General features: G+C 42.9%; 2 protein-coding genes across 16 annotated transcripts; one reads left to right on the top strand and one right to left on the bottom strand.

Annotated features, from left to right (window-relative positions):
* Nucleotides 1–1,690: 1,690 nt before the first annotated feature.
* On the top strand, nt 1,691–4,524 carry si:ch211-222l21.1 (prothymosin alpha). Its single transcript, XM_021609397.2, has 5 exons — nt 1,691–1,986; nt 2,735–2,821; nt 3,201–3,291; nt 3,414–3,499; nt 3,632–4,524. The coding sequence occupies exons 1-5, from the start codon at nt 1,936–1,938 to the stop codon at nt 3,698–3,700; spliced, it is 384 nt and encodes a 127-aa protein (XP_021465072.1). The 5' UTR covers nt 1,691–1,935; the 3' UTR covers nt 3,701–4,524.
* Nucleotides 4,525–5,483: 959 nt separating this feature from the next.
* slc45a1 (solute carrier family 45 member 1) lies at nt 5,484–18,867 on the bottom strand. Of its 15 annotated transcripts, none has more exons than XM_021609396.2 (10): nt 18,552–18,710; nt 10,817–12,249; nt 10,553–10,645; nt 10,219–10,443; nt 9,116–9,987; nt 8,870–9,023; nt 8,528–8,704; nt 7,729–7,934; nt 7,279–7,504; nt 5,484–6,380 (listed from the first exon to the last, which is right to left on the bottom strand). In XM_021609396.2, the coding sequence occupies exons 2-10, from the start codon at nt 11,250–11,252 to the stop codon at nt 6,355–6,357; spliced, it is 2,415 nt and encodes an 804-aa protein (XP_021465071.1). In that variant the 5' UTR covers nt 11,253–12,249; nt 18,552–18,710; the 3' UTR covers nt 5,484–6,354. The 15 variants fall into 15 exon arrangements, 13 of the variants coding, with proteins under 13 accessions (XP_021465071.1, XP_021465070.1, XP_021465066.1 ...); XM_021609395.2 differs by having other exon boundaries at nt 5,489–6,380; nt 7,264–7,504; XM_021609391.2 differs by having other exon boundaries at nt 5,491–7,504; nt 10,817–11,294; nt 12,028–12,249.
* Nucleotides 18,868–26,467: the final 7,600 nt, after the last annotated feature.

Raw genomic sequence — 26,467 nt, 5'->3', positions numbered from 1 at the left:
CTCATCTTTTTAAGTGGGAGAACTTGCACAATTGGTGGCAGACTAAATACTTTTTTGCCCCACTGTATGTACAATATGAACCACAAAACGATGAGAGACATGCTGTACAATCATGGCCATGGGACACAATCTATGTTGGACATGACATCAAATCTGTGAAGGAAACATTTAGGCCTACTTTTTTTGAATGACTTCCGAGGCTTTGGTAGCGTTAAGTGAGAGAAGTGGCCAACGGTCCATACAAGTGCAGTAATCCAATGTGCCGAGCAAAGTTTCTCCAGATTCACAAAAAAAGGAGACCACCCTACTCTCCTCCCCTCACACCCCATTCTCCTTCCTGCCATCATTGTCTGTCAGACTCAAATCAGACGGCCACACCTTAATTGCTGACCCTACGACCAAAGACATTGTACTGCATGTGGACTTTCCTGCCATAGAACACAGACCAATGATTTCTGACCAGCCCTCAGCCTGTAGTCCATTGCGTTATGTTTCATAAAGTTACTGAACACGGATAAAGTATTGGTGGGACACAGAATCAGAAGTTTTATGAAACATGTTTCGAAACAACTTAGAAAAGAACACATAGGCCTAGTTGATCCCATGATTCCCATCATTCATAGATGACCCTGCTGGTCATCTATGAACATTTGAACATCTTGGCCATGTTCTGTTATATTCTCCACCTGGCACAGCCAGAAGAGGACTGGCCACCCCTCATAGCCTGGTTCGTTTCTAGGTTTCTTCCTAGTTTCTGGCCTTTCTAGTGAGTATTTCCTAGCCACTGTGCTTCTACACCTGCATTGCTTGCTGTTTGGGGTTTTAGGCTGGGTTCCTGTAAAGCACTTTGAGATAACAGCTGATGTAAGAAGGGCTTTCTAAATGCATTTGACTAGACATGCTGCTTGTTTCCCAATTATTACTCTGGCCCAAGAATTGCAATGGTTAACATTCACATGGATCACCATTTGTGCTTTACAGTTCAGATATTTCATATTACACAGACAGTCACAGACACAGCGAATAAGTGTAGGTAGCTTACTGGCTTGCTTGTAATAGGCTTATGTAGGCTAGCTATTGTATTCAAATACAAAAGCCTCCTTCTCATTTTTTTCATACGAGGCACTGTGTTCCTGACCTTCATGTTTAAAATAGAGAAGTCTAACCGAGGCAAGAGGTGTGGTTTAGTTAGTAAATGGTTTCACATCATATCATCTTTGTGCTGTAATTTGATACTTAGGCACTGAAGACAAAGGGATTAGAGTCTCTACCGGGCTTTACACATGTTTCTAGATGGACGAAATCAAGGACAACTTGTTTTGAATACAAATATGTCAAAATCAAGACAAGAAAGAACTACAATTGGCAACAGCATTAATGATAAAAAAGATTGTTGTTTTTGAATGTAGGGAATGCTTGCAGTCACACAAAGGAACTGCATTCATCAACGCGCACTTCAAGCACGTTCTTAGAATAGGCTATTGCTTACATTAAACACCATTAATATGTCAAATGTAATTCATGAGAGAAAATAACAATGTTAATATCCCTAAAATACTTTCAATTTAAATAATTTAATGTTATCACATGAACACTTTCTTTCTGCTTTACATCAGACTGCACGCTTTACATTTTCAACCAATTAGGAGAAGGACAGCTGGGAGGAGCTTGATAATCGGGCTCAAATTCGGAAGATTGACAACAATCTGTCCAATAAGAACCGCTTTAGCGTGTTTGTTACTTTAGATTGTCCAATTACGTTTTAGATCGACGGTCTTCATTCTAACTAATGGACTACAGTTGAGCCTAACAGATGTCGCTGGTGTTCATAACTCTCTCCTCAGCGTGTCATTGAAACAGGCTTATATCACTGCCATACACATCAAACTAAGTATTTATTTCGGAAGTATATTATACCCTTAAATTAAACTAGCTATGGCTGATACCGCAGTAGAGACGACCACAACCACCGAGATTTCAGCAAAGGTGAGTTTGATTAATTTGACTAGCTAACAACTTTACTCTTCAGCTAAGCCTGCATTACCAGCTAGCTAACTTGAGCTGTAATAGCAAGCTACAGTAGCCAGCCGTGTAATAATAACCAAGTAGCTAGCTAACATTAATGTTAGTCACTGTCAATGGCTGAAACATAGTATGTACTTCTCAAACATTTAGTTAGCTTTTTAACCTATTCAATAACTTTCTTTAGCTCCATTAGTAGTACTACATTGATTACTGCGTTGTTTTGATTTTGCAAGAAAGAACTTTCACTGTACTTCAGCACGTGACATTTAACTTCAACTATTGGCGACTTGGCCTGTGACTAACTATCCTAACCAGCTAGTTTTATCGTCACATTTGCAATGTGGCTACTGTAGCAAGTTTAAGTTATTACTAGTTAGTAAACGTTAGCTAAAAAGCACCTCAAATTGAATGCGCTCGAGCTACACTGTTGCGCGATGGCGGGAAGGGATAACGTTAATCTTTCACAGTGCGAGAGGAGTGTGCACGCTTATCTTTCTCGTAGGGAACAGCGATGCTAGTTCCCGATGCCTTCCGTTGTGTGCACTTTGGCAGTGGTCGGGCATGCGCCGCTAGTAAATACTGGAGATATGTAGAAAGGTTACTACAATTTTAACCATCCGAATTAAAGATGGCGACGAGTATATGGCCACATCGTGGTGGACATGCTTCAGTTGTGTCAGTGAGACAACCAAGAATAACATATTTTTAGGAGCTTAAAGAGAAGAAAGAGGTTACCGAGGAGGTGATGGTGGAGAAGAAGGAGAACGGCAGTGGGGACGTACCTGGCAATGAAACAGTGAGTTGATGCCGAAGTTTATTTCCTTGGGAGCCTCATGGCCTTTTGTCTTGGCGCCATCATCATACAGGTGTCTCTAGACTCAGCCCCAACTACCCCACCCCCACTCCCTACTCTTTGTTTATTTTGTGAAATGGCACAAATGTTTCTTAAGACATGTGTTGGACGTCATTGCATTCCCTTTCCTTATTCTCAGGGGGAATTAAGTATAAACTGCAACATGTGCCCTGTTTTAACTCTGAAGCGTGTTGGCTGGTACTCTTGGGTTAACTTTTTCAGAATACTTTTCTCAAAGAAATTCCTTATCACTCATGCATACAATTAACCCACATTTATGTGAAATATTAAAGTTTGTCATTATTTGATTCCTTCCCTCTAGCACACAAATGGTGCAGAGGAGACAAATGGTGCAAAGGAGAAGACAAATGGTGCAATTCATTCTGAAGTAACTCCAGAGGTTGAAGAGGATGGTAAATTCATGTCCCTCTTTGGACTAACAGCTGGATAAAAAAAATGAATGTTTAATGGTTATTTGATACATGTGAGGTGCTTGAAGCCCATGTTTTTACTTCATATATGAATGTGATTGCAGGAGAGGGAGAGGATGCAGAAGAAGATGCAGAAGAAGCTGCTGATGAGGAGGTTGACCACCCTGTGAAGCGCCCAGCTGAGGAGGAGGTACAGTTTTGTCCGATTTTAAAACCGTCAATATACAATAGTCTCAGTAAAAGTTGAGCCATCTTTATTACTGTTTTATATCTGGCCACTAAGTTCTCTCCTCACTTAAAAAATGTTTATGTTTGCCCTCAGGAACAAGGGGAAACAAAAAAACAGAAAACAGAAAACGATGACTCAAAGGAAGCTGAAGTGGAGGCCTAGAACACTCCGCCTGTACCCTTCCGCAGCTCTGTCTACATGACGTTGTCAACTTCACCTTGTAGAGCTTGTGCTTTATGTATGTTTTACAGATTTTGTTTGCCCCCAAGATATTACATTGCACTGGAGTCCTTAAACATAGTGGCCTCCTCCCTTTTTTTATAAGATGTTATTTATTGGTTTCTTACGCAAAAAAAACTTGTGCAAATAGGATCCATGCTGTTTTATCAGTATGTTAGTTTGTGTCTGTATGAGTTAAGCACATTCTCTACGTTGTTACTGCTGACCAGTTGATTCAGGCAGGCAGCTGCACCCTTCTCCACATTTTCAAGGTGACCTCAGACTCACTAAAGACCAAAGATAAGTTTTAAGCAGGGGCTAATGGACTATTGTTAGCATTATTAGTTCAGGCTTTTTTAATACCTTTTGTTTAGTGCTGCTGCTAGTAGTTAATCCTTTGTCTGACTGATCTGTTAACACAACAATGGCACAAATAAAATAACACCTCCGTGATCAAAGATGGCTTGATCCTGTTTAGGGGTCTGGCTTCTGCAATGTTAATTACCCCCTGTTAATTCTTAAGGCGTTGGTCATATGTTTTGTATGCATTTTAAAACAAGTTTGTACCCAAGATACTGTTTTTCTGTTTTATTTTCAGTTATTTTTTGTCTGGTTGACTCAAATTGTCTACAATGGTCTTTATCAGAACAACATTCCCAACCTAGTGTTCTTTCTCTTCTAGTGCAGTTATATTTCATGATTGCTTTGGCCACTGCTTTGTATATTCTGGTTGTTGATGATTAAATAAGTCAGTCTTGTCTTTTTAACCATGGTGTTTTGTTTTTGCATACGCTGTAGTTAAATGTGCTGGATATTTCACCTCTGTTTAAAGGGCAATTCTGCCACTTTTCAACCTCTTATTCTTGATCTCCAGTGCCATACTAGTGTCTCCATGGTCTGCGGTTAAGGGCCTAAAAAGCGCTTCTCGGTGACATCGCAGGGTAGATTTCAAAGTAAAAAATGTAAATGTCAAACCCTGCCACGAGTTTCTAGCCATAGAGGATATTTTCTTACTCCCCACGTCACTACGAATCTCAGGGTTTTAAAAATCATTGCTTTAACTTTATCGGGTCGAATTTTGTAACTTTTTTCTACAAAACAGTAATGCGCTGTTAAACACATGTAGACACTGGTATTGTGCTGGAGATAATGAAAATGAGGTTAGTGGTGGAATTGCCATGTAAGATGCTTTACACTTGTTAACACCAAATTACAATTGTGCCTAACACTAGTGTTAACAATGAAATAAGGGATGCTTTCAGTTAAAACAGTCCTAGCCATGTAAAGTATCTGATGTCAGTTGACTTAAGGCATAAGACTGAATATGGATGGGAGTAATTCCCAAGATGATTTTGTAACTGGGAAAGGGGTGATTCTTGTCATCTGGATTTTGGCTACTTTTTTTTCTCCATAGAACTACACTACACGTCAATCAATTGAAGTTGTTGCAGTTTAGACCCATCTAGTGGTGTAAACTGGTACTGTAGGTCAATTCAGGGTAGAATTGATTTTTGAGAATCGTTTTTATTTGATAGAACCCCCATGTGGATAGAGGTTTTCTGATAATGACCAGTTATGAAGATTACATAGCTGTAAATCTAATACCAATATTTTAAAAGGAAATTAAGCCTAAAGTACACATATGCATAATTATCTGCATAGAGGAGACCTCTAAGATGTGTGAAGTTCTATGATAGTGAGCTTAATAAAAAAGGACAATAGCCCAAAAAGTAAAAATTATCATTTTAATTGAACTCAACCCTAAAGTAGCTGTTACAGTAATACAGTTAATATTGGAATTAAGGATGAAGAACATCAGAAAACACTTTATTGTAAAATACTAGAAATGTTGTGTTGAATTGAAGCAAGTTGCAACAGCATGATGATCCATACAGTTGCTGTTTTCTCAAAAGAAACCAGTCAGAAACATGACATCATCATGGCACGTGTTCAGTCTGTTATGGAGGCTTTAGTGGTAGACCCTGATCAACATTCCGCTGAGGCATCAGCTCTAGATGACTCATGACAGTGGGGTGTTTCACGGTGGTGGGCATTTTAGTGAAACTTACAAATGAAGCTGAACGCAGGCATGAGTTATTGATAACAATTCATTAAAAAAAATGCCCCGAAACAGTCTCGGTGTCAACTAAGTGATGTTCAAGGTAAGCAATGGCGAGCAAGTTTTTTTAGCCTGTCATAGATTTTCTCAATTGAAAAGTAATTATGATTTCACCAATGTTTTATAATTGGCTGATTACATGAAATGTTATTTGAGCTGTTTATAATCAAATGAATTGAGTGAATAAATGCAGCAGCGTGTGATGAGACTGGATAACTAACCCAAATGTGAGAGGGTCACCAGTGAGCCAGTTTGGGTCGTGTGGTGAAACAAGCCTAAACCTTAACTAAAGCATGCGCCTTAGCGGTGAAAATAAGCACTTGCTGTTGGCAAATATGAACCCAAAAGTCTTCCCTCTCAAAGTTGTCCAGCGCCATCTTAAGTATAGTTCACATGCATCTTCCTGAATTCTTTCTCGCCACCAAAACAACAGATTTGTTGTTCTTCTTTTTTGTTCGGTTTCCGATGGAATGCCGAATCACACCCCAGTTTCAACTTCTCTTCCTGGTAATGACAAGAATCACTGTCATTACAACAGTCACGCCAGGAGCAAGGTGACAGGACAGAGTGATGTCCATGGCTTAGTAAAGGGTCCATCTCTGTGTGTATGTTTGTAAACGCATTAGTGAGTGTCAAGTCAAAATGGTAATAAATAATGACCATAATAATCTGAGTGCCTTGTGTGAAAGATGTAAAACCTCAGAGGCACAGTTTGGCTCTTTATTGTTCACATAGTACAAACTACATTGAGTGAGGGTGGTCCTATGGCTTGCATGTGTGTGTAAATGTACTGTAGATATGCTACTGTGCTTACATGAATTCAGGGCTTCAAGCAAAAGGTCATTGGTGACACATTCAGACAGTCCCTAAGCCTGCCTACAGTGGGATGATAGTGTGCTGACAGAGAAACAGGCAGGTAGACATTCCCTCGGACATCAGACCAAAACAGAAGATGCAGGGCATTGAGGCTACAGCGCATGCATATATTAGGCGAGGCCAAAACAATTAACCCCTTCAAAGATTGTTACATTTTTTTCCTGATGTCCTGGGGAATAGGAGCTGTAGGGCCGTAATTATTTAGGCACGCACAAAATTAACATAAGTGCCGCTTTTTAGTGGAAATTATGGGAGAGAAATACATGGACACACTATAACACACTGACGCCGCAGAACAGTGGCCTCTGTCAGTCTAAGCTCTAAGAGGAGCTATGCTAAGTAGTGCGAGAGAGTACAGTACTGTATGTGCTTTGCAGAGAGACAGAGTGTGTAGGCTATACGCGGTGTGCGTTGTGACAGAAGGCTGCAGTGTGATAGTGTGTAGTGCAGTGTGAGACAAGGGGGGGGGGGGGGGGGGTCTAAATGTGCACCAGTAGTGGCTGGGCCTCACTTTCGGAAGGCTCACCCTCAGGGGGGGGCAGGTGGTACACCACGCAGAGGGAGGAGTACAGACAGCCCACGAATGACATCGCGCTAGAAAAGTACATCACTCCCTGGGCCCCGCCCACCAGCGAGGTCAGAGGTCCCATCGCCACGGAGACTATGATCTGAGCTAGGAAGTACTGGCAGCTGAGCAGAGAGATGTCCACCCCCATCCCTCTCCTGGTCCCTTCCTCTGACGAGCCACAGAACTACACAAACGGAGAGAGATGGCACATGTATGATTGATACTGTGAACACTTTTACAACAAACACATTTTTACAAATAAATCTATAAAGACACAGTACTGTGCTATATCAAAACACTTGACCAGTACTGTATAAAATACTTTCACAAAAACCCAATTCAGAACATTATATAATATGTTCACATTTCTGTGTTGTATTCAGTGTATACCCATTCATATTCACTAACCTGTGGGCTCTGGTAGTATTCACACAGCAGAGAGTAAGGCAGTGTGCACAGAGAGGAGAAGAGCACCCCGTAGGTGACACAGAGCGACAGCACCACATAGAGGTTGGTGGAGAGTGTAGCAAGGCCCGTGCCAAGGCCAAACGCCAGGTAGGCAAAGAAATAGAGAGAGCGGAGGGAAAAACGCTCCTCCAGCTTCTCCAGTATGGCTATGAATAGAAACAAGAGGAGAGGAAGATAACAGAAGGGGAAAGCCTGTAAAACAACTATATCTGATAAAGAATCTAAATGATGGCTGTTGTGTGAGGTGTGTGTTCTATTTCTGTGTTTTTGTGAGTGTGGAATGTTGAGTGGATTTACACTTGCTACCAGACTGAATAATCCGCTGAACATGCTCAACAGTGACGATGCGGCAGTTAGCCAGAGCCTTCCTCCTTCCTCCGTCAGTCCATAAGGTCCCACTGGCCACGGACAGTGGCCTCGGACAGTTAGTATCACTGATATTTGGCAGTCTCTGCAATGTATATAGGCTCACAGTACTTGGCCTCCATTTTGCAGGCCTACCTAAGACTTAAGCAAAGTAACTGGCTAGGTATGGTTCTTTTTCAGCTGTAATAGGCAGCATAGCTGTTTGGAAAACAGGGTGTTTTCTGTATCCTTAAGTGTCCATGCATACAAAGACCTTTGAAATGTTTGAATCCTTCTTGAAAGTAATGTGATTTGTGGATTCAAATAAAGTATTTAAAAATGTGTTTTTCTTTTTTTGTTTATGAGTGTACTGGTGTGTGTGCGTAGGACTCACCTGAGTAAAAGGCAGCACTGAATGCATAGATGCACATGCCCCAGCAGCCCATGCTGACCCCAGCATTGTAGCGTTGGTAGGCCTCAGAGTCATGGGGTGCTCTGGGGTCTCCCTCAAACACTACCTCCCCCATGAAGTCAGTGTAGAACAGCAGCATGCCCTCAAAGGACAGCCAACCTATAGGATCAAGACAGGGTGGCAGATGGCTCATGTTTACATAGACATACTCACACAGCTTCCACTGGAGTACAGATAGGTTAAAATCATCAGTGATGATGTCACCGCAACCTTAGTGGGCGTACAGACAATAAAACACAAGCACATGAGTGACAAGACTCTCACCCAAGAAATGGTTAGTGCATAGGCTGCGCAGTGACGGAGGCATCCTGTAGATGGCGATACACAGTAGCCTCATTGACATCTGTGAATCTGCTGTCTCCACATTTTCACTCAGGTCACTCTCATAGCGCACCCCATTCAGCAGAATGTTTGCCACCTTTATTACAGGAGGAAGAAGAATCAGAAACATTAATTATCTCAACATGATGATTTGTTAAACTAATCAGAGGAATTAAACTCCAGGCTGACCTGCTGACTGAAGGTCACGGTTCTTCTGCGGCCATTTTCCAGCCCTTCACTCTGGATCACCATTGGCTCCTCCACAAGCGCAAGGCTCTGAGGGCGCTTCAGGATACCAGCGGACGAACCTCGATGGGACCCTGCCTCCATCTGAGCCTCCCCGGCCTGAGCCCCGGCCTGGGATCCTGCCCCAGCCAGGGCTGCTGTCCCAGCCACGGTTAGTGCTCCAGCCTGGGCTACTGCTCCAGACTGTGACCCAGTTCCAGGTTGAGATCCCTGGGGAGGTGGGGTGTCCCCTGGAGGCAGTGGTCGGGCTGCAGTGTCCTGGTCAAGGGGCTGTGGAGATGGCTGTCCGGTGTAGCAGTCGATGAGCACACTGTCTATATAGGAGGTTCCCAGGGATGAGGCGAACTCATTGATGCCAGTGAGAGAGTTATCCCGACTGATAAAGCTGCCATATTTAGGAGTAAGGGGGCTGAGGGGGGAGATGGGGCTGGTGAGGCCGGCACAGAGGCGTGCATTGGCACTACAGGAGTGTGCCATGGGGTTAGGGTTTGAGGGGCAGGGTTCAGAGAACTGGTAGCTATAAAGCCTCTCCTCTGCCTCTTCCTCCTCCAATCCCAGGCTTGCCCCCGGAGGGACGGGGGGAGAGGGAGGCAGAGGGAGGATGGGGCTCTTTAGAGAGTTTTTAGAGTTCTTCTGAGGCTGTGTCTTTGGCAGGGGCCGCTCGGGGATGCTGTTGAGGGTCATGCACGTGGCAATGACTAATGTGACACTGGTGAACATGTAGATGACTCGAAGTTGACCTCCCATTGACCTCCCAAACTCAGTGTGGTCCCAGTTAATTCCACCCACGATGTACCCGAATCCACCACCCAGGCCTGCATAGATTGAGTGGGACATAATCATCATAGAACTGGTCATCATATCAGTGACATTGATTATGCTATCACATCTTAAACTTATTTTATATGTTATGTTTAACTCTACATTGTCAGAAGTGTTTTATATGTACATTTTACTGTCTCACCTACCAGTGGTGAGTGTTATAGCCAGCCAGTAGTGTATAGCGTTCTAGTGACCAGTAGTTAGTGCATACAGTGCTCTCTAACCTGCCAGCAGTGCGTGAATATTGAGGCCACGGTCCTGGTCCTCTGGCAGGCACACGTCCATCATGTAGGCGTGGCTGGGATTATCTGCCGAGTCCGCACAGAAGTCCATCAGAACCACTCCACAAATAGTTAGTATGATGCCCCACTTGTGATTGGTTGCTGTGTCTGCCACCGCAGCTCCAATGTCTCGCCCATTCAGCACCATTGTCAAACCAAGCAGAGCTCCTATAAAGTTAAAACAGAGAACTCCACTTCAGGACTACAATATTAGTTAAAAACAGGAACAGAGTTTCACCAGAGGAGGGAGAGCCTTGCAATACAGAATATTCCTTACCAATAGCCAAGGCTAAAATAAACGGTCTCCGACGGCCAAAGTGGGATGTACAACGATCACTCCAAGCTCCTAGGAGAGGCTGGACCAGGAATCCTAAAAACCATGAGGAGAAATTAGAAGGATTTAGTGGCACTCAAATGGGCAATGCTGATGGGAACAGCAATATAATCTAACTCTACTATTCAAAGCACAGTTATGCATTATCTTTATCTAATCAAACAGGACTTTCTGTATCTACTTCATCTCTCCCTGCCACTTCATTACCCAATATAGGACTGATGAACCACACCAGGCTGTAGAACTCTTCGGGCAGACCCATCTGTAGCAGGACAGGGGTGACATAGGCCGTCTCCATGGCGTAGCTGAACTCAATGCCAAACAGGACACAGCCGTTGAAGAGCAGCTCAGGGAAGGTGCGGCGAGGGGGCATCTCACTGAGGTCCAGCTGATCTAGGGGGCAGGGGGTGTTGGGCGGGGGGGGTGGGGACGGTCTTATAAGCTTCCGCCGCTTCGGGTGTCTCTGGAAGTTGTTGGCACGGTGACTCAGGAGGCGTGTGGTAGACGATGGGAAGCTGACAGTCTTGGGCATGGAGCTCCTCCAGAGGCCATCATTTGTGGCACCCAATGACCTCTCTGATGACCTCCCTCCTGGGCTGGCCAACAGGGGGTCACTGGGGGTGCCCATTCCTGGAGATGACATCACTCTGCTGGGCCCAGTTTACTCTGGACACACTAGGAGATTCTCATTCATAGATCAAAATGCAATCACATTAAAGTCCAAAAGATAAATGTACCATTGTATGAGGAGGAAGACTTTACTGGAAGGATGTAAGGAGGCAAATCAATAACAGAATTGCAGTAATTACATCCATAAAGTATTAGTAGCTTGGCAAGCTACTTTTAGAGGACACTCAAGGTAACATCTGCTCATATGGCTAGTACTGTAAAACAGGAGAGGAATAGTAGACACCAAGGTAACCGGCGGTAAGGCCACTGCCAGCCTATGATGGCACTATACTCCTCATGGGCAAGACGCACTGCAACAAATGTGCATGTTGATGGTGATGTGCACAAAACCCATGTGCTCTAGTACAGCAGTGTGGTATGCGGCATCGTCTCTTTTTCCGTTTAGATTTTTTTTATGGGTGTATTTTGCCCATGTTACAAGCTAATCGGATGCGTAGGTGCTATAAAAAGCCATTGGCACAAATCGTCTCAAATAATACGTTTTAACATGCAAGGCTACACATTATTTATTTGTGAAACACACGTCCTTAAACATTAAACATGTTTGGCATGTGACTACGGCTTGATAGGTCTGGTTTGTCATCATTTATTTTCCAATTGTCATCGACGTTATGCTCGTTGACTTGAAAACATTTTTGTTCTCGAGTCAAGGTGAAGATTATACAATCGAATTAACACATGGTCTTAGACGGGGCAGAGCGTGCAAATTGAAACGTTAAATAAATTACCTTATCACCGTTTCTCTGTCATTTATTTCAGTTTTCTCTGTTGGTAAACAAGTCAATCATATTTATGATTTAGAATATTTACGTTGGATGAGAGAAATGTGTTTGTTTTTTCCTTAGATGCAGTCATCTCCCTTCTTTATCCTCCGTCCCTTTTCCTTCCCGTCCCTCAACCGTGACGTCACCATCACCCCTCCTGTTCCCTGCGCTTGGTTCTTGGTAGACCTGCAGCCTCAGCACCAATACATATGAAGTTAGCGTCATCCATATTTAAAGGCCCAGTGCAGTCAAAAACATGACTGTGTTAAATATATCCACACTATGAGGTTGGAAGAATGGCACTGGAGGGGATGGATGCCGTTTTATGGCCTACTAAGCAATTGTGCTATTTTGTGTGTTTTTCCGTGTTGTTTGTAGCTTATTTTGTACATCATGTTTATGCTACCGTCTCTTATGACCAAAAAGAGCTTCTGGATAGCAGAAGAGCGATTACTCACCTCGAAAGGGACAAATATTTTTTCTTTAATGAGTCTGACCCAAAGGATATAATGTTGCTCCCGGACAAAGGCCAAATCCTCATCATTCGCATGAAGAAAATAAGTAAATACAGGGGCCTCAGGTCAGGGTGCCTTGTGAGAATTCGTCAGTGAGTGGGTAACCCGCTTCTACCATCATTCTATTGGCCAATGTGCAATCACTGGAGAATAAACTGGATGAGCTCGGTTCGAGACTATCCTACCAACGGGACATTAAAAACTGTAATATCTTGTATTTTACAGAGTGGTTGCTGAACGACAACACGGATAATATACAGTTGTCTGGTTTTTCCGTGCATCTGCAAGACAGAACAGCTACGTTCGGTAAGACAAGGTGTGGGGGTGTGTGTTTATTTGTCAATAACAGCTGGTGCGCGATGTTTAATATTAAGGTAGTCTCGAGGTATTTCTTGCCTGAGGTAGAGTACCTCATGATAAGCTGTAGACCACACAATATACCAAGAGAGTTTTATATTTTTCGTAGCTGTCTATTTACCTCCACAAACCGACGCTTGCACAAAGACCGCACTCAACAAGCTTTTAAAGCCATAAGCAAACAAGAAAATGCTCATCCAGAAGCAGTGCTCCTAGTGACCGGGGACATTATAATGCAGGGAAAATGAAATCCACTTTACCTAATTTCTACCAGAATGTCACATGTGCAACCAGAGGAGGAGAAAAATAAACAAAAAACTCTAGATCACCTTTACTCCACACACAGATGCGTACAACGCTATCCATCACCCCCCATTTGGCAAATCTGACCTTAATTCTATCCTCCTGATTCCTGCTTACAAGCAAAAACTAAAGCAGGTGACTCAGTGACACACTTAATACGGAAGCGGTTAGATGACGCGGATGCTATGCTACAGGACTGTTTTGCTAGCACAGACTGGAATATGTGCCGAGATTCATCCAATGGCATTGAGGAACAGTGGCGTAAAGTTCTTAAGTAAAAATACTTTAAAGTACTACTTAAGTCGGGTTTTTTTGGTATCTGTACTTTGCTATTTATATTTTTGGCAACTTTTACTAAACTACATTCCTAAAGAAATAATGCACTTTCTACTCCATACATTTTCCCTCACACCCAAAAGTACTCATTACATTTTGATAGGAAAGTGGTCCAATTCACACACTTATCAAGAGAACATCCCTGGTCATCCCTACAGCCTCTGATCTGGCGGACTCACTAAACACAAATGCTTCGATTGTAAATTAGTGTTGGAGTGTTCCCCTGGATATCCCTCAATAAAAATTGTGCTCTCTGGTTTGCTTAATATAAGGGGAGTTGAAATGATTTATACTTTTGATACTTAAGTACATTTTAGCAATTTTATTTACTTTGATACTTAAGTATATTTAAAACCCGAATACATAGACTTTTACTCAAGTAATATTTTACTACTTTACTACTATTGCGTGACTTTTACTTGAGTCATTTTCTATTAAGGTATCGTTACTTTTACTCAAGTATGACTATTGAGTACTTTTTCCCACCACAGTTGGAGTATTTTATTTTATCTTTAATTAACTAGGCAGGTCAGTTAAGAACTAATTCTTATTTTCAATGACGGCCTAGGAACATTGCGTTAATTGCCTTGTTCAGGGGCAGAACAACAGATTTTTACCTTGTCAGCTCGGGGATTCGATCTTGCAACCTTTCAGTTACTAGTCCAACACTAACCACTAGGCTACCTGCCGCCCCTTGAGGAGTATACCACCTCAGCTTCATCAATAAGTTCATTGATGACATCGTCCCCACAGTGACCATACGTACATATCCCAACCAGAAGTCATGGATCACAGGCAACACCAACACCGAGCTAAAGGCTAGAGCTGCCTCTTTCAAAGAGCGGGACACTAATCCGGACGCTTATAAGAAGTCCCGCTATGCCCTCAGATGAACCATCAAACAGGAAAAGTGTCAATACAGGACTAACATTGAATCATACTATACTGGCTCTGACACTCGTCGGATATGGCAGAGCTCGCAAACTATTACGGACTACAAAGGAAAATCCAGCCACCTGCTGCCCAGTGATGCGAGTCTACCAGATGGGCTAATTGCCTTTTATGCTCAAGTGAGAGCACCAGCTGTTCCGGATGACTGTGCGATCACGCTGTCTGTAGCCGATGGGAGCAAGGCCTTTAAACAGGTCAACATTCACAAGGCTGCGGAGTCAGACAGATTAACAGGACGTGTACTCAGAGCATGCGCGGACCAATTGGCAAGTGTCTACACTGACATTTTCAACCTCTCCATGACCGAGTCTGTAATACCTACATGTTTCAAGCAGACCACCATAGTCCCTGTGCCCAAGAAATCGACGGTAACCTGCCTAAATGATTACCGCCCCGTCGCACTCACGTCAGTAGCCATGAAGTGCTTTGAAAGGCTGGTCATGGCTCACAACAGCCTCCTCCCGGACACCCTAGACCCACTCCAATTCGCATACCACCCCAACAGATGACACAATCTCAAATTGCACGACCCTATCCCACCTGGACAAAAGGAACACCTATGTGAGAATGCTGTTCATTGACTACAGCTCAGTGTTCAACACCATAATGCCCACAAAGCTCATCACTACTCCAACAAGCCTGGGACTTAACACCTCCCTCTACAACTGGATCCTGACGGGCCACCCCCAGGTGGTAAGGATAGGCAACAACACATCTGCCACACTGATCCTCAACACGGGGGTCCCCTCCTGTACTCCCTGTTCGCCCACAACTGCGTGGCCACACACACAACAACATCATTAAGTTTGCTGACGACAACGGTGGTAGGCCTGATCACCAACAACGATGAGACAGCCTATTGGGATGAGATCAGAGACCTGGCATCGTGGTACAAGGACAACAATCTCTCAATGTGAGCAAGACAAATTAGATGATCGTGGACTACAGGAAAAGGAGGGCCCGAACAAGCCCCCTATTCACATCGACAGGGCTGTTGTGGAGCGGGTCGAGATTTTCAAGTTCCTTGGTGTCCACATCACCAACAAACTATCATGGTCCAAACACACCAAGACAGTTGTGAAGAGGGCACGACAACACCTTATCCCCCTCAGGAGACTGAAAATATTTGGCATTGGTCCCCAGATCCTCAAAAAGTTCTACAGCTGCACCATCGAGAGCACCCTGACCAGTTACATAACCGCCTGTTATGGCAACTGCTCAGCGTCTGACCATAAGGAGCTACAGAGGGTAGTGCGTACAGCCCAGTACATCACTGGGGCCAAGCTTCCTGCCCTCCAGGACCTTTATACTAGGTGATATCAGAGGAAGGCTCCAAAAATGGTCAAGGACTCCAGTCACAGACTCCAGTCATAGACTGTTCTCTCTGCTACTGCACGGCAAGCGGTACCAGAGCACCAAGTCTTGGTCCAAAAGGCTCCTTAACAGCTTCTACCCCCAAGCCATGAGACTGCGGAACAATTAATCAAATGGCCACCTGGACCATTTGCATTGCCCCCCTCCCCCTTTGTTTTTACACTGCTGCTACTTGCAGTTTATTATCTATACATAGCCACTTTACCCCTACCTACACTACTGTTCAAAGGTTTGGGGTCACTTAGAAATGTCCTTGTTTCTGAAAGAAAAAAACTATTTGTTTGTCTATTAAAATAACATCAAATTGATCAGAAATACAGTGTAGACATTGTTAATGTTGTAAATGACTATTGTAGCTGGAAATGGCTGATTTTGAATGGAATATCTACATAGGCGTACAGAGGCCCATTATCAGCAACTATCACTCCTGTGTTCCAATGGCACGTTGTGTTAACTAATCCAAGTTTATCATTTTAAAAAAGGCTAATTGATCATTAGAAAACCCTTTTGCAATTATGTTAGCACAGCTGAAAACTGTTGTCCTGATTAAAGAAGTAATAAAACTGACCTTCTTTAGACTAGTTGAGTATCTGGAGCGATTACAGGCTCAAAATGGCCAGAAACAAAGAACTTTCTTCTGAAACTCGTCACTCTATTCTTGTTCTAAGAAATTAAGGCTATTCCATGCACGAAATTGCCAAGAATCTGAAGATCTCGTAGAACGCTGTGTACTACTCCCTTCACAGAACAGCACAAACTGTCTCTAACCAGAATAGAAAGGTGTGGGAGGTCCCGGTGCACAACTGAGCAAGAGGACAAGTACATTAGAGTGTCTAGTTTGAGAAACAGATGCCTCACAAGTCCTCAACTTGGTGTTTTGCTGGCCAGTCTAGTTCATAGTTCTGTCCTTCACGCTCATACCATTCCCCGACAGTCCTAGCAAAATTATTGCTTGAGAAATTGCTCTTTGCTGTGCTATTGTCGTTTCTTTTGTGTAATATTTCAATTGAAAACAATAGCAGTAAGGTACTTAACTGTTACCCAGAAATTATTTTATATTGAGATAAAAACAGCTGCATTGGACCTTTAAAATTTTTGCCAACAATAACTAATAGTTAAAAGCAGTACCGATATGTCGACCATTTACCATACAAATAAGCCTGGGCTCAGACTACCTAGACAAACCTCTGCATTTGGTTTTTGTGGTGTCCAGACAGTTTTAGCCCAATACGCAAGGGAGTTTCATAGAAATGCTCTCTGGTAGAAGTACAGTAGCCTAGTAGTATAGTAACCTAGTAACCATAATGAGCAACATGAAAGCTGATGCCAATACTGTCTCCTCCTGTTAATCTTTGATCTCACCAACATTTCATAATAGAACACTTGCCACACCTTTGTTAACTTATGCAACTTGTAAACCCCAGCCCCTATCGAAGCACAAGGTCTCATAACACCAGGCTCAGAGAGTTTCTATCTACAAGCCATCAGACTGCTGAACACTTGAACTGGACTGACAACCTGCTCTGATTCTCAGCAAATTAGCACACATGCACTCAACTCACACTACCACCCACCACAGACATGCACTACATCCACGCACACACATCTGCTGCTACCAAACTCTTATTGAGTACCACAGTATGAGTCATAATACCCATAAAACCTAGCGGTAAAACCCAGAAATGGTTCCAATCATTTTTCCACCATTCATTTTTCCATAGGGGATTTTAGAACTACTGCATTTAAGGTCTGTGTTTCGTGTAGGCTTACTCTGGCTTGATGTTTTGATAACCATGCAAATCTCTCTCGGGCAAGGAAACTTTTAACAATACATTTGCCTGTAATTGCCCCCCCCCCCAAAAAAAGTAATACTAATTAGCCGCTAATGTAGCTATCATACAGAACTACACATCCTGTCCCAAGCTTTGATGTAATCACTCAAGGTGCAGGGTGGGGAAAAAAACTCCACATTTCTCCATGCAAACTCTCATCGACAAGCTTTAAGTAACCTAACAAGTAAATGATAGCCTTTGTTTGTGTAAATAATTGATAGGGATACAGCTAGCTAAATATCGCCTGGTGGGCTAGCAAGTTAGGTACCTTGGTTGGCTAGTTGGCTACATTAGCTAATGTTGTACTCTATCTCACCATGGGGTAGTCGGACTTTCCCAATAGGCATATTCGATAGCATGTTAGCGCTAACGTTAAATATTCCTGCCCTGGTGGACTAGTTAGCATGTCACCATCCGTGGTGTCTGGGGGAAACTTTGACTACACGAATGATGAGCTAATGTAACTACCTAGCTAAACATTACCTAAATATTCCTGCCCTGGTGGGCTAACATTAGCTAGCATGTTACCACATGGCAAAGTTTGACTACACGAAAGGTGAGCAAAAGTTAACTGGCTAGCTCACAAAGGACTTGTGGGCTCAATGTTTTCCCATTCAAAACAAATGCCTTTGTTCCAGGAGTGCATCTGTTGTACATGGCTAATATGTGTGAAGTCAGTTATGCATGTCAGCAGGGATGGAAATCAGGCTAGTACTTTTCAGACTGGAATAGGAGACAATGTGCCAAATTAGCCTGACACAGCAGTGAAATTTTGCATTTCTAAACATTGCATGCCACAGATTTAGGACCTGAATGTTACCGGGGCTGGAGGAAATCGTAGTCTGCTGGCCAGTACATCTCAGGCTTTTTCAGAGGATCCCCTATTGCTGTTGGTCCTTCTCAGTGACCTCATGGTTAAGGGTTGTAACTTTCCTCTTTAGAATCAGAAGTACAACCATATACTGTAGCTAATTGCAATACTTACCCTAGACTGATCATTTTTCCATTCCAGCAGAAATGTCCCAGCCACATAGTTGTCATGTCTACTCCCACTCCTCCTCGTTGTTGCCAGTTGTCTCATCATTGCGTACACCTGACACCATCGTTACGCGCACCTGCGCCTCATGACACTCACCTGGACTCTATCACCTTCCTGATTACCTCCCCTATATCAGACCAGCCTTTGTGATTGAACTTATGTTAACTGCATTACTTCAGTTGGCTGCTTTGAGTGAAACCTCAAGGTAACAGAATCTATTCTAGGAGCCTGTTTGTGTATGGTCTTTATTAATTGTTCACTTGTTTTTCAACCATGTCAGCTACAGGCAGGGATGACTGGGGCCTTCAAGTGAAACAGGGGTTAAGAAATAATTGAAACCTCACAGCTACTCTAACTGAAGCCCATGGGGAAAGTTAAGTAAATTACCCTTATTTAGGGTTGCACATTTTGGGGAATATTCAGAGGTGGAAACTTTCCATGGGAATTAATGGAAATATATGGGAATTAATATGAATACCATTTTAAATGTTTATTTTTGCATTGGATATTTTATATGGAGACAGAAACATAGACCTTAACATAAGTAGACATAATTGCAAATGATTAAATCCTTCCAATAGAGAAATTAATGTGGTGTTACAAAATGAACTTTAAATTAGTTGACTCTTCACATGATGATTTCACTGAACAACAAAAGGGAATATTGACTGTCCCGTGTATGCTGTGACGTGCATGGTTCTTCATGCTTCTTTATGTATGTCAGGACTGCAGTTTGTTCTGCTTGAAGCAACAGTGAAGTGGGCAGGGCAGTACGGATTTCTTCTTACACCTGCAAGCAGCATCTGAACATCAGACAGTATGGCATTGTCTCCCTCAAGCTGTGCAATGGCTACTGCTATAGGTTTCAGGCTGCTTACCACTCTCTCCCAAAATGCTTCAACCAGAAGGATCCTCTTGATGGGGCTGTCCATATCAGCAGACTGTGACGTGGCCATTTCTTGGCGAGACTCCTTCCCCTCCAGGTGACTGTCAAACTTGACAACACAACCCCAAAGGGTGTTTATGGACAACTTCAATATGGTGCTCTTATTCTTCTCACTTTGCTTGGTGAGGTAGGTTGCTGCTATAACTTGATGACCCATCACATACCTAACCAATTCCTTGGTTCTCTTGTAGAGTTTCCTTTCAGTGCCATGATGTCCTTGAGGAACAGATTCAATGCATGAGCAGCACAGCCAATGGTTGATGTGAGGGTTGGACTCCACTTTAGACCAAGCAGCCTTCACGTTCGCAGCATTGTCGGTCATCAGTACAAATACCTTCTGTGGTCCTAGGTCATTTGATTGCCTTCAGTTCATCTGCAATGTAGAGACCGGTGTGTCTGTTCTCTTATAGAATACTGGTTGAGGGGTGGCGATGTAGTTAATTATTCCTTTCCCACAAACATTCGATCACCCATCAGATGATTGCAATAGTCTGCTTTCTGATATGCTTGACCTTCACTTGAACTCTATTGAACTCTGCATCCAGCAAATGAGTAGATAAAGCAAGTCTGATTGGAGGGGTGTATGCTGGGCAAAGAACATTCAGAAATCTCTTCCAATACACATTGCCTGTGAGCATCAGAGGTGTATCAGTTATGTACACAGATCGAGCAAAACATTATCAGCATTTCTGACTAGGTTCCTCCATTTGAGTTTTAAAAAATTGGATTCTAGGAGGACCATGAGCTGTTTCTATCGAATAGAAGTAGAGGGACTTTTGTCAGAGGCTGCTTGTTGTGAGCGCTGAGGGAATTTTATGCACTTGGCCAAATTCTGCGTCTTTGTTGCGTTCTTCACATATTTGGCACAGTATTTGCAAATGTACACAGCTTTTCCTTCTATATTAGCTGCAATGAAATGTCTCCACGCATCAGATAGTGCCCGTGGCATTTTCCTGTAAAGATTAGAAAAAAAGGTGTAAAAACACAATTAGTTAAGCAGATAGATTAAACAACTCCTTTGTAAGATAAATGTTTTAAAATGAAACATGTATGTTAACAGGTTTATTAACACGCAGTTAGCAGGCTCAAGCAAACTAAAACCCACATGGTAGCAAAAACAAACTAGAAGAAATTGTTAACAAGTTAGAAATGATTAAAATACACTTTGCTGGAGGCTACTATTTACTAGTTAACAAAAAATAATGTATGTCATAAAATACATTCACCCCACCCAGTATTGTAATCAAAACTTACCAGAAACCATGCAGTCCTTGGCTCAGACAGTGTAGTAGTATGGGCTCGATAGCATCTCATTAGTGCAAGTTCTTGATAATCAGCTGTATGTGAGGGAAGAATGCACTGTACATGCAGAGGGTTGCAATTGGGGATAGTTTAACCAAAATATGCCCAAAGACCTAGATGTGGCTTGTGTATCCAACAAAGGTCCACTGTCAAGTAACTTTTGTGGTGATTTTTAAGCAATTCCCAGTCTTCCCATGGAAATGTTTGCAACCCTACTTGTATGTAATATAACCTTTTCTGGGAAGTGTGTGTGCACGTATGAACTGTGGAATATTTGTGGACCATTGCCTTCCCTGAAAACAGGTCCTGACAGGAGGAGGAGCAAAATGAGTGTCAGAGGTTGTCATGCTGGATGTTGCTGGAGGCTTTGGTTGTCCACACAGCGAAGACGCATGTGCTGACCTTGGTGCCAGTAAAGATGGTTTTCACGGAGGCTATAAAACCCTCTGTCCTTGCTAGAGAAATCCTTCTACTTCACTGCCTCTTCAATGGTAAGGTCCCTTGCACCGTAGGTACACTTGACCTCCAGCACTGCTGTGGTGCCCACCAGACCATCCAGTGAGGCACCCAGGATCCCAGACCTGTGACCCCAAGCCCTGACTCCTGCACATCCATCCCTGTAGCCAGGGATGAATGCCTTGATTCCCTCTTTGTAATCTGTGCCCCAATTTACAGACCACACCCCATCCATTGATTGTGATGAGGACCCTTTTTAGCAGTGAGGGGAGTAACCACTGCTCCATATTTGCTGGCCGTCAACCTCCCTCATGATGTGCCAGTTGGGGTTGGTGCGCTGTCCAACTGTTGCCTGCCGCACAGCCTCCTGCTGCTCCACTGATAGCACCATGCCAGCCAGAATGCCTGCATGCCCCAGGTGCCCCTTTTTTTTTTTTTTTTAACAACACCTGGGTACTGATGGAGGATAGCGTTTTTGTTCTGGCGCAGGTTCAAGGAGACACGCCATTCCACTGAACGTGCCCCGGAGATGGTTTCTTAGCCACTGAAGATCCTCCTCTGTGGGCTCTCGGGACAGAGGGCTGTGTACAGGGCCTCTACTGACTGCACCTGCTTGGGCACAGCTGGCTTCCTCCACTTGGATTCCACATCTGCAAGGTCAACATTGTGAACCGCCAAGATAAGCTGCATGGCTACACTTACAAGCTCCACGGAGTCATTCACATGTGGTAGAGGGAATCCCCTGGCAGGATGTTAAGTGCCACATGCCTTTCAATGCAAGAAATGTGCTATATACTGAATTGATGTAAAATATATCACTAGCCACTTTAAACAATGCTACTTAATATAATGTTTACATACCCTACATTACTCATCTCATATGTATATACTGTACTCTATACCATTTACTGCATCTTGCCTATGCTGTTCTGTACCATCACTCATTCATATAGCTTTATGTACATATTCTTTATCCCTTTACACGTGTGTGTGTGTGTGTGTATAAGGTAGTAGTTTTGGAATTGTTATTACTCGTTGGTTAGTACTGCATTATCGGAACTAGAGGCACCAGCATTTCGCTACACTCGCATTAACATCTGCTAACCATGTGTATGTGACAAATACATTTGCTTCGGTTTGAATATTTAGCTTTATGACATTGCACCTGTAGAATACTTAAGCTGTCATTTTCACATGCAGTTTTTCCATAAACTTTTAATTGTTAACTTGGGATTTTACCACTTGACATATCAATCATATATTGGGAAGGATCCTATAAATCAAGACTGAATGCATGTACCACTGACTAAATACTGTGCTTTTCAATATTTGTCTCTGGTCATGAAACTACAATACAGGCTGGATGTCTAAACAAAGTCAATTCTGAATGTCAATAGACTTTGATTAATTCTCATTAATGACAACATTCTAGAACTGAGTTCTTGCAATATAATCTGGTTAGTGATTATATAATTAAGTGGTTCTTTCCCTGAATGTTAGCAGCTATACAGAACACATTGTATTGCTAAGATGCTTTAACTTAACTGCTACACAACTCAATGGCATTGTGATTAGTTTTGGCCCTGAGAATGGAAGGTTGTGAGTTCAATCCCTGGCTGAGTCATCCCAAAGACTAAAAATGGGACATGATGCATCTCTGCTTGGCACTCCGCATTAAGGAGACAGATTGGAGATAAGGCTCTGCGATAGACGACGGTCATATCCAGTGGGTGTACTTGTACATCAAGCTACAGAAACAGGAGATGGGCTCCTGCCCTATGAGCCAATGCTACTTCACTCACCAACCCAAATGTTATCCCTCACAATTCTCCACATGGACAGATTTAGGGGTCCTCTCCCCTTTCAATGCTCTTATGCTCATCCTTAAATTCCATAAGGTCTGAAATGGACATAAGTCGACATACTGTACAATTATCTAGGCTAAGTAACACAATCTACTATAACTAGTTACTAGTTAAAGTGTACTTAGTAGCTAGCTGATACGGAAGAAGTAAAACCCTTTAATTTCCCTGGGACGGAACACCTCCCTCTGCAACTGGATCCTGGATGTCCTGACAGGCCGCCCCCAAGTGGTAAGGGTCGGTAACAACACATCCGCCACGGGGGCCCCTCAGGGGTGCGTGTTCAGTCGCCTCCTGTACTCCCTGTTCACTCATGACTGCAAAGCAAGACTCCAACACCAAGTTTGCTGACGACAACAGTGGTAGGCATGACCAACGACAACGATGAGACATCCTATAGGGAAGAGGTCAGAGACCTGACCGTGTGGTGCAAAGACAACAACCTCTCCCTCAACGTGAGCAAGACACAGGAGATTGTGGACTACAGGAAAAGGAGGACCGAGCACGCCCCCATTCTCATCGACAGGGCTGTAGTGGAGCAGGTTGAGAGCTTCAAGTTCCTTGACGTCCACATCACCAACAGACTATCATGGTCCAAACACACCAAGATAGTCGTGAAGAGGGCACGACAACACCTTTTCCCCCTCAGGAGACTGAAAAGATTTGGCATGGGTCCTCAGATCCTGTACATAGTCCATCTGTAAATAGCCCACCCAATCTACCTACCTCATCCCCATACTGTTTTTATTTACTTTTCTGCTCTTTTGCACACCAGTATCTCTACTTGCACATAATCTGCTCATTTATCACTCCAGTGTTAATCTGCTAAATTGTAATTCTTTGCTACTATGGCCTATTTATTTCCTACCTCCTCGTGCCTTTTGCACACACTGTATATATACTTTTTTCCCCTACTGTGTCATTGACTTGTTTATTGTGTTATTGGCTTGTTTATTGTTTATTCCATGTTACTTCATGTGTAACTCTGTGTTGTCTGTGTCACACTGCTTTGCTTTATCTTGGCCAGGTCGCAGTGGTAAATGAGAACTTGTTCTCAACTAGGCTACCTGGTGAAATAAAAAAAAAATAAAAAAATCCTTAAAAGGTTCTACAGCTGCACCATCGGGAGCATCCTGACGGGTTGCATCACTGCCTGGTATGGCAACTGCTTGGCCTCCGACCGCAAGGCACTACAGAGGGTAGTGCGTACGGCCCAGTACATCACCGGGCCAAGCTTCTGCCAATCCAGGACCTCTATACCAGGCGGTGTCAGAGGAAGGCCTTAAAAATGGTAAAATACTCCCGCCACCCTAGCCATACTGTTTTCTCTGCTACTGCACTGCAAGCGGTACTGGAGCGCCAAGTCTACCCGCTTCTAAACAGCGTCTACCCGCCAAGCCATAAGACTCCTGAACAGCTAATCAAATGGCTACTCAGACTATTTGTATTGCCCCCCCCCCCCCCCCCCCCCCCCACCCCCCACGCTGCTGCTACTCTGTTATTATCTATGCATAGCCACTTTAATAACTCCACCTACATGTACATAATTACCTCGACAACAGTGCCCCCTGCACATTGACACATTGACTCTGTACCGGTACCCCCTGTATATTTACTGCTGCTCTTTAATTGTTTGTTATTCTTATCTCTTACTTTTGTAAGGATTTTCTTAAAACTGCATTGTTGGTTAAGGGCTTGTAAGTAAGAATGTCACTGTTATTTCACTGTTTTGTATTCGGTGCATGTAACAAATACATTTGATTTGATTTTAATTTGGCACATGGATTAGTCATGAATTGGGCACAGGTCTCTGATCGCGCTGGTGAACGGTAGCTGACAATGTTGACTGATAATGACAAGCAGGAGCTTCCTGCAGGAATTTGTAGTCTTGCTGAGTGAGCTCTTCTCTGTAGCTAATTAGCGTTTCAATTTTTTTTTGTAAATTCGAGGTGAATATATCGAGAATACTCACCGTGTCCATGAGAAAATTACATGGTAATCAAAACATCACGCTGAGGTAGGCCTACACCAAACACATACTTATTTTGAAGTGTTTGTAAAATTCACAAAGTGAAACATTAATGCTGAAAAAACGATTGGAACCATTTCGGTGTTTGACCGCTAGGTTCTATGGGTGTTATGACCTGTCTACTGTGCAGGACTATTACGATTGCTAAATATTGCACAATTTGAATACTTGCCCACCAATCCCACCTTCCCCAAATACGTGTAAATATTGGACAAAAAATGGTGGCTCCTGTATTAGATTTATGCTAAAATATGTATTATATTCTACAGGGCCATTTACTTTTTGTTCGTATTCTTATCTTTTATTATTTCTAGTTGTTGCATTGTTCGAGAAGGAAACCTGCATTCTACCTGTATGCAACCTGGACTCAGGGGTAGACATAACATAATACATGTAAACACGTGATATTTTAATTAGTATGATATGTTTAATTTCATATGGTATGTATTATTTTGTGGATGTCCATCATCCATTTCATATGAACTACTACCAATTACAATGTGTATGGTATGCTACGAATTAGAATTACTACTATATGTTACAAATTCCAATTTGTTGTAGCTAACGTAAACCTTAGCTAGATGGCTAAAATTAGCTAGGCTAGTGGTTAGGTGTTAGGGTTGACTAACATGCTAAGTAGTTGCAAAGTAGCAAGTACCTAAAGTTGTCTGTAATGAGATTCAAACACGCAAACATTGGGTTGCTAGACGTTCACATTATACACCTACCTACTGTCTGCCTTAAGTAACCTTCTGTCTTACGTAACCAAAGATCATATCATACTAATTTGAGAGTTCCGGATTTAAATTGACTGTGTTACGTCTAGTTTATGAGACCAGGCTGGTGTAAACCCGTACATATAGTAATAATACTTGAAACTTGAAAATATGTCTGTTTTGTGCTTCAAAAGCTGCGTGAAATTATACCATCTTTGAATACATAGCTATATATAATCCCAGCTATTCACTTTACTCAACAATACTGGAAATTAGAATATAGGCGACTTTGTATCTGCTCATAAAAATGTATACTTTATGTTATCAAACCCGCCCACGTGCGTTCATCGCGCCAGGGTGCTGTTCTCGATTGTGATTGGATATCA

This window comes from Oncorhynchus mykiss, chromosome 7 (genome assembly GCF_013265735.2).
Source record: "Oncorhynchus mykiss isolate Arlee chromosome 7, USDA_OmykA_1.1, whole genome shotgun sequence".
In the NCBI taxonomy this organism is placed as follows: Eukaryota; Metazoa; Chordata; class Actinopteri; order Salmoniformes; family Salmonidae; genus Oncorhynchus; species Oncorhynchus mykiss.
This window is presented reverse-complemented; position numbering and strand designations above follow the sequence as displayed.

What these genes read in the sequence shown, in the direction of transcription:
- si:ch211-222l21.1 (XM_021609397.2), top strand. Translation starts at nt 1,936, where the DNA reads ATGGCTGATACCGCAGTAGAGACGACCACAACCACCGAGATTTCAGCA. An exon ending in TCCAGAGGTTGAAGAGGATG is followed by an intron (nt 3,292 to 3,413) that starts GTAAATTCATGT and finishes ATGTGATTGCAG; the next exon opens with GAGAGGGAGAGGATGCAGAA. An exon ending in AGCGCCCAGCTGAGGAGGAG is followed by an intron (nt 3,500 to 3,631) that starts GTACAGTTTTGT and finishes GTTTGCCCTCAG; the next exon opens with GAACAAGGGGAAACAAAAAA.
- slc45a1 (XM_021609394.2), bottom strand. Translation starts at nt 11,252, where the DNA reads ATGTCATCTCCAGGAATGGGCACCCCCAGTGACCCCCTGTTGGCCAGC. An exon ending in ATGCACTAACCATTTCTTGG is followed by an intron (nt 8,705 to 8,869) that starts GTGAGAGTCTTG and finishes TTGATCCTATAG; the next exon opens with GTTGGCTGTCCTTTGAGGGC. An exon ending in AATACTACCAGAGCCCACAG is followed by an intron (nt 7,505 to 7,728) that starts GTTAGTGAATAT and finishes CCGTTTGTGTAG; the next exon opens with TTCTGTGGCTCGTCAGAGGA.